Raw genomic sequence first — 11,257 nt, 5'->3', positions numbered from 1 at the left:
GAGGAGGAGGAGGAGGAGGAGGAGTGACAGTGTCTTAGAGGGAGGGAAAGGAGGTAATAGAAGCGAGAAGGTAACCTTGAACACGCCGAAGTAATTTTTGACCTGAGAACCCAGGAAGGGTTGTTAAGACTGCAGGGTCAGCGTGGCAGCACGGGAAGGCTCGTGGGAAGGAATCTGGCAAACGCTTCAATGAGAGCTGTAAAGCTACCGACACATACTCGGCTGGGTTCACTTGGACCCGTGTGAAACGGACACACCGCCGAGATCGTAGCAGGAAAGAGGCCGAGGGAGATTCCAGGCTTGTGTCATGTCCTGGAAACTGGGGAGGTTCCTCCGTTGGATGCATTTTTATGGGAGATGAGTCAAGGCAGAACCTCTGACACATGTGACAGCAAGAAGAGGTCAAGAAATAGACAAACAGTAATAGGTTGCTAAAACCAGCTAGTATTTACTTAGTAACTCAGGGGTGACTCAGGAATGCAGCAGCTTACCTAACCCAGCATTCTCTACGACTCAGGGGAGCTATGCATGATGCCATTCCTTTTTTTAAAGGATCCAGAAACAGATCAACACTCTGACCTGCACCAGGAAAACCAGCATAAACCATTTTAAACCCCCTAGTTAGTCAGGAGAGTTGCATGGCTTTGATTGAAAGTATTCCTGTCTGGCAGGCCACTGTGTGTATCCTGGAATGTGTTTGATAAGGATTGGTAACCTGGTCTAGTGGAAAGTGCCCCTGCCCATGGCAGAGGGGGTGGAACAAGATGATCTTTAAGGTCCCTTCCAACCCAAACCATTCTGTGGCTCTGTGAAAAAAGAGTGAATGGTCAAATGAGGTTTGCTGCTTACACTGGTTGATTCCTGCAGTAAGTGAGGCCTATGAAGTGTTGCAGGAGCACCTTACAGTCCTGAGTGACTGGGTCGTATCAGCCTGTTGTGGGCAGATCGTGATGTTGGGTGAAATCCAGAGGAGCTGCCTGATGTCGATAAGGAAACCCCATTTTAAGTTTGCATCATTTTGCTTATAAAACGCATGTGCTGACTGATGATGCTCAGGAGCAAGATAAGTAGGTCATAATGTGTTTTCATGAAAATATCACCTTAGCACTCGGTAGCAGCTCATAAAGGGTAAAAATGTTCAGAATATCTAGAAGAGAAATAGAGAATAAAAAAAGGGGAGTATCTTTTTATTATAATCTTTGCAATTTATGCTTTCAATGTCAGTGCTGTATGCAATTTATGTAATTTTTGAGATGGGGAAGGAAACTCAGAGAATGAACGGAAAAGGTTTAGAGAAAGACAGTAAGGATTAAAGGACAAAAGCCAACCAAACCAGCTTCTGCAGAGGGATCAACTGAGTATGGCTCTGCTTTGGAATGGTAGTAATTGAGAGTAAATAAAAACTGTCAGTGCCAAGGGGAGGGTATGAAATGGAGGGAAGTCCCCACCACTTTCAGATACTCTTCTAAAGAAGGCATGACCCTGCTTTATCTGGGCAGAAATTGCGTGATTCATTAAATTTGGTATAGAACTTGATTCTCTAAGTCTGTGAAGACTCAATGAAAGTTGGAACCTGCCTGTGCTTTTTCACTTTTTGAACCCCATTGAAAGGGCTCAAGGCCCTCTACTCGATTGAGCCTTTCAGTACTTGGTTCACCTTAGTGACTTTTCTCTCCACTGCCAACAATTTACTGAGAGAAGTTGGGTGCCAAACCTGTCACTCCGGTTTGGGAAGCAAAACAGCTTACTGTGACATCAGGCATTTTGTGGATTTAACCAGCATGGTGTGCTCTGCAGTTCTTTTAAAAAATAAATAAATAAAATACTTTCTTGTGCAGAGTTCACTCAAACTATTTCATTTTCAGTATGTGTTTTGGTGCGTCTCTTTGCTCCTAAGTCTTGCAGTTTTCTTTGTAGGTTTTATCATGTTCCAGAATGTCTCATCAGTCTGAATGAAAGGTTTAATTTGCAGTAATTGTGAATGGTTGACCAAGTGCAATTAATGACTTGTCAGGAAAAGATTAATTTTACCTGGTGAGCAAGAACCAGAATGTTCAAGTCTTCTGTAAGTAGAATCTGTTAATTTCAGTCATTTAAATCTTACTGCCTTTTTTTTTTTTCACTCTCAGAGTTGATAAAGATAGGAGTGGAATAATATCTGATAATGAACTTCAGCAGGCATTATCCAATGGTAAGTGTGTAAATGAGCACTGAGGTAGTTCATTGTAAACTTAAGTTTTTATGTGAGACTGATTACTTGATGTCGTAATTCTTTTATTGGGGGGTGGAAGGGAATATTCCTACCACTGATTAATACTATTTAATCTACATCAAAAGGCAGGGGAGTTAAACTAAATGGACAATCCTCCTGCATTTTTTAATTTTTGTTTTGTTGGGATTTTTGTTGGAGACTTTTGTTTCTGTTTGTTTGTTTGTTTGTATTGTTTGATTTCGTTTGGGTTGTTTGGGGTTGGTTTTTTTTGTTAAGCCCATTGTTCCTGGATTTATTTATTTTTTATTTCAAGGGAATTTTTCTGGTTTTGGTGTGTGTTAGTAATAATGTGTTATAAATTGAGTACCTATTGTAAACACTACTGATGCTTATTTTTTACCAGTTCTGCTTTCTAGAAATCATAACCAGTGATTTATATATTCCTCACTTATCACTACTGAACCTTTGTTTTTTAACCAGGATAAGTGTATAATCTGGACAAAGATCAGCTTTTTACAACCAGCCTTTTTACTGCACATAAAATCTTTTCATACAGTATGGTGCAGGAATTGAAGATGGTAATTCCTTTATTTTCCCCAAATGAGGCATATTTGGAGTTTCTCCTAACAGAGTAGAAAGCTATACTCTAGATCTAGTATTAACACTTTCTAGTAGTCTGTCAGTTCCTTGTCAAAGAACAACTAGGATATGGTCAAATAACTCATGGAAGCAAAATTAAAAGTGATGAATTTTTCCAGTTGCCTGTTTTTAGTTTCCTCTCATGACTCAAGGTGGGTAGGGTTGTACTTTGTGGGTTTTTTTTCACTTGGAAGTCTGCAGAAGGGTATAGTGAGGCTGTTCATACCCATGAGTCCATATCAAGTTCCCCTTCTCCTGTGGTTTAATTGCTTTATCCTTCCTGTGCTTTGTGACTGAGAAGGGTTGACACTGATGCTGTGAGCTGCAGTGCACACAGACTGAAGGACCCCTTTTGGTCAGTAATTGCCTGGCTTGAAATCAGTTTGGATGATTTCATTTAGTAAAACTGCAGTCTTGTAACTAAACCGGATTTACTAGAATCTTGTTTAATAAAATATCTGGTAAATTAAAAGCAATGTATTGTGGCTGCTAGACCTCATCCATAACTGAAATACTATTCCAAGTAAAAGCTTTAGCAAAAGCTCAGTTAAATTGATTAAATAACAGTTTTCACTTAGCTTTCAGTGCTGTTTAGAACTGTGTGAGCCCCGTTTTACCTGCAGTTTTAAACTTCATATATTTTTAATATCTTCTTAATTCTGATTGAATTTAAGGGTAATAGGCTGTGCTGACCCTCTGAACTCTTTTCTTTCCTTATTTACAGTGTAGGTTAGCAGTTTCAGTGCTTTGCAGTTATGAAGAATGCCTACCAAGTGAATTCACTGTTAGAAAAAACATTTGCAGACCTGTAAGCTTCCTTCATTCCAAGAGATTCTAGATCTGGTACGCCAAGGTCACTGACAATTCACTCTGTTCTTTTCAAGAGAGATCCTCTAGTGGATGGTTGTGCAATCTAACATGGGCTAAAAGAATGTTACCTGATTTTTTTCTAAACCAAAAAAAGTCTGCATACTGCTCACTAAAATTTGAAGCTCAGTGTGAGTTTGACATTTTGACATTTTCAATATGTCAAGTTTATGCAAATAACAGTATGGTTACCTGGGAGGGACTGATCATCATATTGTATAGTTGTTGGTACAGTAAAATCCTGTGCTTCTTTTCTTCTGTGCTTCTGTGTGAAGTGAACAGTAGAGTCAGGGGAGGAGGCAGGAACCGTCTCTCACTCTTTATTGGGACAGGTTGAAACCAGTACAGTTCTTCAGCTCTAGAGTTGCTCAGATTACACTCTGTGGCATCTATATGAGTCTCTTGGTTGAACATCAACATGAAATAAGTTAACTTTCAGAATTTTTCCTCATATTCTGCTCTGAGTTAATGGCTGGCACCCTGTTAATAATTCCATCATTTTTATTTTTGTCAGGAGACATACAGCTCTAAGGTACTGATGTTCTCTGTCTAAAATACTGCTTAAGCATTTTCAGAGCCATTTTTACTCTTCTCTTTCTCTGCTCATATTTCTGTGCAAATAGTCACATGGCCCTACAATGCAGCGTTTTCGACCATTGCTGCCTCTGTAGACTTACACCAGTGCAGCTTGACCCAGCAAATCCAACATGCTCCATACCAACAGAACCTTCCTGATAGGTGTTTGTAGTCAGCTGACTGCATTCTTGCAATCACCTCTGCAGTTCCTCTGTGGTCCCTGCACACAACCACAACTAATTTCATATATGCTGCTTCATCTTCCTGGTTCCTGCACAGGCTCTAGAGAACTGATGGGGAAATTCTAGAGGCAGCAGAGTATTTCTCTTAATTTAAAGCTTAATGCTTCCTAGCTCTCAACCAAGTGAAAACTGTTTCACAGTGACTAGCCACTGAATGCTCAGAGGTACAGAGCCCCTCTTCAAGTGATCACTACTCAGGCCCTTTCAAGTAGCAACATTTCTTGGTCTGAAAACACTAATGAAAACTAAGAATTGGTTCATCAGTGAAAGTGGGATTTATACTAAACAACTCTAAATTGCACTGTGTGGTTACGTGATGTTAGGACTTCTTTTCACTTCTGTCAGGAACTAAATGCCCTGGAGTAGTCCTGAAAACCAGGAAAGGAGCAGATGGGTTTTTACCGAGGAACATATATGAGACCATGATTGAGTTATAACTTAAAACTCTTCTGCTCTCATCAGTAGAAAAAGAGGTGCTTCAGTTTTGGTCTTGCCTATTATCCAATACCTCCTGACTACCTCTGTTGAAAAGAATCCTTCTTAGTTCTGCCAGGGTTTTTGGTTTTGGGGTGTGATTTTTTTTTTGGTGCAGCTTGAAAAATGTTGGTTTCTGTGTAGTATCTGCAAAGCATTGGTCTGAAGTAATCTCTGAATGGTCAAGAACATCCTTACTTCCAAACAGCCTATTTTATAATATGCTAGCTCCATGTCATCTAGCTCTGAATTCACTGTTCCTAACTCATTTTTTTGCTTGGTTTGTTGCATTTTTTTAAAAACGTTGCTTAGCATTGCAGAACTAAGTAATTCTTTCTGTTTCAGGCACGTGGACTCCATTTAACCCAGCAACAGTCAGGTCAATTCTTGGTGAGTGCAGTTGTGTGATGTGAAGTAGTCACGATACTGTTTTGTGATCTGTTCAGATGACTGAGAATGCTATTGGTTGTTGCACTGTTTTATTCCCTCAGAGTGCCCAGCAGCAAACTCAAGTATTTTCCCTTTTGAATAATAGAGGAATGCCCTTGGCATGCACACCCGTGCACGTGTCGAAGTAGCCTGAGAAAACATTACTGCACAACTGGATAGTAAATGTAATTTACTGTCATCTTAAATATGCCAAACAGATACTCTATAGCTTGGCTTCATAAGTAGCTTTTTCTGTCTTGCATTTTAATCCTACTTTCTGCTCCAGAAAGGCCAAACAGCAGCTTTAAAAATGTGGGACTTCTCTTAGTGTCCTAAAATAATTGCCAGTAATGTGGAAGATGATGGTGGTACAACAGAAGGATAAAAATTCAAGCACAATGAATCTTTTCTATCACACAGTTTATAAATCCAAGGACTACATTTTTTGCTTTGATTTCAATAAGTATTTAGCAGCAGCCTGAATACCATCTCTGTGTGACCTGCATTTTTATATAAAGATGACAGTATCAGTAAGTCAAATGTAGACAAATATCCCAGCACTTTTGGCAGTGAATAAACTTAAGACTTTGTCATGTGTCCTTAGAACAACCAATCCCCCTGCCCTTTCTGATTGGTCACTGGATTATCAATCAAGGCTTCAATATTTTCAAACTGAAAATGAAAACCCATGAAAAAAAAATTTTGTGGTTTATTCTGGTTCTCTTTCATCTTGTTTTATCTTTTTCTCCCTCACTGGATGACTGCTTGCTTTTTCCTGGCAGAACTTCCCAAAATATCACTTGTATTTAGCGGTTTCTTTTCTGTCTTCAGTACCTTCCACCAAGTGCTTTTGCTGCCTTCCTAAAATACTGGCAGATCTTGCTAAGGAGCAGTATGACTAAGGTTTTTTATGTGTTTCTTTTTTTATTTCAGGCATGTTTGACAGAGAAAACAAAGGTGGTGTGAACTTCAATGAGTTCACAGGAGTTTGGAAGTACATCACAGACTGGCAGAATGTCTTTCGAACGTATGACAGAGACAATTCTGGAATGATTGACAGAAATGAACTAAAGCAAGCACTAACAGGTTTTGGTAATTCATTTGCAATTACGGTTTTTATGCTTCGCTTATGTCATCAAACGAGCTTGTTATTGTTAGGACTGTCCTGCTCTGACAAACGTGACTAAAAATGAGGCAGGTGAAGGGCAGCTATTCTTTCAGGTATAAAGTACTTTTGAACGATGTCCACACCACAAATGCTTTTTTTGAAGCTCTTTCCTTTAATGGAGAAAAAAGAAAACATACCATAGATGTACTGACACACCCAGTTCAAGTTGACCCAAGTCTCCTCTATTAGCCACTCTGAGAGCATTACCAGTGCTTCAGGCAAATGTCTGAACTTAGAGAGTACTTGATACAGCTTGCCATGTTTTAAAGCAAAGCCAGCTGTCTGTGCTACCAGAGCATTCTGATGGCAAACGAACCAGTGATTTTGCTTGTAAAGACTTGAGTTGCAGCCCTAAACCTTCCCTCAACTAGTCACCTTGATTGATAATTGTATTTGCTGTGACTGTGTGTAATTATTTTTAAGCACAGTTTTTATTGCATGCCTTTTAGTTTAACATAGAGATATTTAGCAAAAAAAAAAAAGTATTGTTGCAGCTTCTTACTGTTTTCTGGTTTTGTTATGCCTGCCTGCTAAGCAGCCTTGTTCTTTTTATAGAAGGACTGTGGTAACTGAAACCTTTAAAAACATTTCTCTTTTTTCAAGGGTACCGATTGTCTGATCAATTCTATGATATCCTTATTCGGAAATTTGACAGACAAGGAAGAGGACAAGTTGCTTTTGATGACTTTATTCAGTGCTGTGTTGTATTACAGGTAAGAAAGGAGATGTACTTTAATGCTGATTGGAAAAAAATACCTCTTCTTAAGCTTTTATGGTTCTCACTTAAGTAGTGGATCTAGAACAATAACCAAATGGTTTGTTTATAATAAACCATTTGAACTGAGTATACGAGAGGTGCCAGAAACATCTTCATGTATGGGCCATCATTAGTTACCCTTTCGCATCACAAGTAAATCTGATACAACTGGAGGAGCAAAACCATGTAAAATAGTCTCAGTGTTTTAAAAGGGAAACACTTAACGTCATGTCCATTAGTTTATACACATGCTTCTTCTGGAGCCTGACTGTGTTCGAAGTGGAGTGTGTCGTGCCCCGTGGTGCCCATAACTCTCATAATCCAAATTACAACTTTCTTGTGTATCTCTCTGTTTAAGGCTCTGACTAAAAGGAGTTTGACCTAGTAGCTGAATTATTCAGTCTTTCATCACAGCTGTTCCTGCAGGGGCGATGATAGTAAAACACATTTAACACAAACAAAGACCCCCCCAAACTTTCAGTAACAGAAATGCATGTGTGAACAGGAGAGGGGAAGAACTGTAGCTTTACAGGTCTATTTTTTTGTTTAGAAATCGCTGGGTGATTTATCACCTCATTGCTTAAGGTTTCTGTAAGTGCATATGACTTTTCTGAAATGTATGTAAGACTTTGGAGAAAAGTTGGGAAACTGTAGTAGTGGACAATCTGAGTTTTAGTAGGACAGGAAAAAGGCTGCTGCCTTTATAATGACCAGCACTGCAAGAGTATCTTAAGATATCTTTTAGATATGCAATGCAAAGGGAAAGCAGTGCCCCGTGAAAGCAGGATCTCTTATTTGCATACAAGTGTTTTGTTCTCCTCCTTTTAACTTAATGTCTGTAACTGTAAGTTGCTGAAACATCAGTTGCCTTTGTATTCATTTGCACCATAAGGCAATTATAGTTAGTTACAAACTTCAACTCTGGTAAAAAGGGCTTTGAAACGGAGTATCATTCAGCTGATGCTAGTGAAACCATGCAGGTAGTCATTCTGGTCCACTGTCCATACTGCCTAGTTATCTCTGGGATTATACAGAGACAGCTCAGATACCAATGACGTCTGGAAGATGGGAAATAAGGTATGCATTGGATTCTGTTTCCAGGTGACCCTCAAACGTCCCACAAGACCTGTGCATTGTTTTTCCTCCTGCATTAAAGCCAGTTATAGAAAGCTGTGTGGTCATTAAAGAAGTGCCAAGGTAGCCTTAGGTATTGTATCATAAGGTGGTTTTAGAATCAGCTCTGCTATACAGCTTGGACATGGGACATGGCAAAGAGCTCTCACTAAACACACAAGATTGTAAAGTGGCCACACAGGGGATGAACAGAAAGTGCCCATAAAGCTGTAGAAGCCAAGGGGAATATGTGGCAAACAAAACTGTGTTTTTTTTCCCTCCTCCTCAGAGGCTGACGGATGTGTTCCGACGGTACGATACTGATCAGGATGGCTGGATTCAGGTGTCCTACGAGCAGTATCTTTCCATGGTCTTCAGCATCGTATGACACTGACAACTAGGAACTGCACACTGGCATTACACAGACTGGAGTTGCCAAATCATCCTGTACTGAATAAGATTATTGATGTATAATAATGGATAAAACTTCACATTCTTAAATTTTGTATGTTGGTCATCACCGTCAGAATCTGTACTTGAGTTGATTTTTATTTTGTATTACTGTATGACATGACCATCTCTGCTTACCATAGTGCAGAAAGCACAGAAAATAGATTTAACTGGTGCAATGTCAAACGTAACCTCTTTCACATATCCTGCATGGAGAAAAATGACTCTTTAGAAATGCCAAATTAAAATAATGCTTGTTAGTTCATAAGAGAGTTGAAAGTCAAAAGTTGCACAACATGTTTTGCATGTGCCTTACTTTTATAAGAGTTTAATGTATTAATTTTTAATACAGAATTTAAAAATAAGTAAAATATTAGATCAACTTTTATAGTCTATTTCACTTTTGTAAAGCTTTTTTTAAGGGAGTGGTGGCTTTATTTCTGTATTCTAGTTTTCTACAGTTCAGGGATCTCTTCCCCTTGGATGGCCTTTTTTCTGTCTTTTATTTTCTAGCTTCCTTCTTTCAGGGTTTCCTTGGCATAGCTTCAAGTATAACTTCACAAGTGCTATGAGGAGAGGCTAAGGGAGCTGGGATTGTTTAGCCTGGAGAAGAGGAGGCTCGGGGAGAATTTATAGCCCTCTACAACTACCTGAAAAGAGGTTGTAGTCAGGTGGGGGTTGGTCTCTTCTCCCAGGCAACTGGCAGTAGGACAAGAGGGCACAGACTCAGGCTCTGCCAGAGGAGGTTTAGGTTGGATATTAGGAAGAGAATTTTTACAGAGAGAATGATCAGACATTGGAATGGGCTGCCTGGAGAGGTGGTGGATTCACCATCCCTGGAGGTTTTCAAGATGAGACTGCATGTGGCACTTAGTGCCATGGTCTAGTAATGACATTAGGGTTGGACTCGATCCTTGAGGTCTCTTCCAACCAGGTTGATTCTATGATTCTTCACACCTGTGTCCCATACTGCATCTTCCTTGGTAAGCTCCCCATAAAGATGAACTCTAATTACTCTGAATGTATTTTCCCTCTGCTCAGTGTCTTATTTAACACCAACAGTCTCCTTTTTGTGCTGAAGTACTTATTTACAGTGGCCTTGAACTGACAGTCAAACATTGTCATGAGCTTATACTTTATCTCACCAGTTACAGATGATGAGAGACGCACTGGAAAAATTGCAGCAAAAGAAGCAGTGAGTGATTGTTGTGTCACACACCATCTCCTGACTTTGAAGATGTAATGTGGAGAAAGCATAGATAAGTTAACAAAAAAGAAATCAACATTGGCTGAGACACCTGGAAATAGCATTGCAGAGTGTAGTGTCTGGTGTCAGGGTGAAGACAGCAAAGCTGCACCTTTGCAATTATCAAATACCTGTCGTGCAGAGAAGCTGCTACTAGTTGCCAAGTGATACTCAGATCCTTAGTGATAGTTCTGCAACACTGAACACTCTTCTGGTGTGAAATATCTGCAGAGAGACCAATGGTCTCCATAGCACACCCAAACAAGGAGCTCTCCCAAAGTGCTTTGGGCCTTGTCACCAAAGGGCAAGGGATTGGTTTTGGGAGCAGGGATAATAACCAATGTCAGAAACCACCTAATTCCAACAGCCTTGGATCAACTGTGAAAGTTACTTATGTTTAAGAAGACAAGGGAGAAAGACTTGCACCAGTTCCTGCTTGAACCTTCCCTCCTTAGAAGGCTGAGATGAGCACTAGGTATGTTCTCTTCAGAAACAAAACATTAACAGAAGAGTCCCAACGTTTTGGGCTCACAAGAGCTTCCTCATTCCTTTCCCACTAAGGAACCTGTCCCTTTGGATCATACATCCCCCATGAAACCCAGTAATTCTGGAAAGGGTTTTCATAGGTTCAAGGTACAAAACTGAAAAAGCTGGAACCTGAGAAACTGCCCAAGTTGTTTCTGCTGAAGGAACCTGAGAAACTGCCCGAGTTGTCTCTGCTGAAGGATGTCTCTGTGTCTAACTGGCCTTGTTCTACTTCACTGCCTTTGGTGCAGAACAGCTGGCTCTAGCACTTTCTAAAGGAGCATTACTGCTGAAGAGAATTACCAAGGTGGCTCTGGATTGGACCAACTCTTGTCCCAGTGGGAAATGGACACTTCTGAAGGTGTGAAAGCTTCACAGACCAAGAAACCAGCTGAAAAGTAGACCATTTAACCCCCAATGCATGTGTTCTAGTCTGGATTTTTATCAATGGCTTATTTAAGGAAATGTGAAATTTCCTCAGAGGACTCAGGTGCAGCCTCAAAACTCTTGCCTCAGTGCCAGAGCTTGTGATGCAGCTGCACTAGTGCTGACAGGTGCC

General features: G+C 40.1%; 1 protein-coding gene across 2 annotated transcripts; it reads left to right on the top strand.

The window, feature by feature from the left end:
* Nucleotides 1-2,133: 2,133 nt before the first annotated feature.
* Nucleotides 2,134-9,476, top strand: PDCD6 (programmed cell death 6). 2 transcript variants are annotated; one of them, XM_009077886.1, is made up of 5 exons: nt 2,134-2,191; nt 5,356-5,400; nt 6,373-6,525; nt 7,211-7,320; nt 8,767-9,476. In XM_009077886.1, the coding sequence occupies exons 3-5, from the start codon at nt 6,375-6,377 to the stop codon at nt 8,863-8,865; spliced, it is 360 nt and encodes a 119-aa protein (XP_009076134.1). In that variant the 5' UTR covers nt 2,134-2,191; nt 5,356-5,400; nt 6,373-6,374; the 3' UTR covers nt 8,866-9,476. The 2 variants fall into 2 exon arrangements, with proteins under 2 accessions (XP_009076134.1, XP_009076133.1); XM_009077885.1 differs by lacking the exon at nt 5,356-5,400 and having other exon boundaries at nt 6,373-6,531.
* Nucleotides 9,477-11,257: the final 1,781 nt, after the last annotated feature.

This window comes from Acanthisitta chloris, unplaced genomic scaffold (assembly GCF_000695815.1).
Source record: "Acanthisitta chloris isolate BGI_N310 unplaced genomic scaffold, ASM69581v1 scaffold8397, whole genome shotgun sequence".
In the NCBI taxonomy this organism is placed as follows: domain Eukaryota; kingdom Metazoa; phylum Chordata; class Aves; order Passeriformes; family Acanthisittidae; genus Acanthisitta; species Acanthisitta chloris.
This window is presented reverse-complemented; position numbering and strand designations above follow the sequence as displayed.

Coding starts and splice junctions, on each gene's coding strand:
- PDCD6 (XM_009077885.1), top strand. CDS start 6,375: ATGTTTGACAGAGAAAACAAAGGTGGTGTGAACTTCAATGAGTTCACA. Junction 6,532..7,210: donor GCAAGCACTAACAGGTTTTG/GTAATTCATTTG, acceptor TCTTTTTTCAAG/GGTACCGATTGTCTGATCAA. Junction 7,321..8,766: donor AGTGCTGTGTTGTATTACAG/GTAAGAAAGGAG, acceptor CCTCCTCCTCAG/AGGCTGACGGATGTGTTCCG.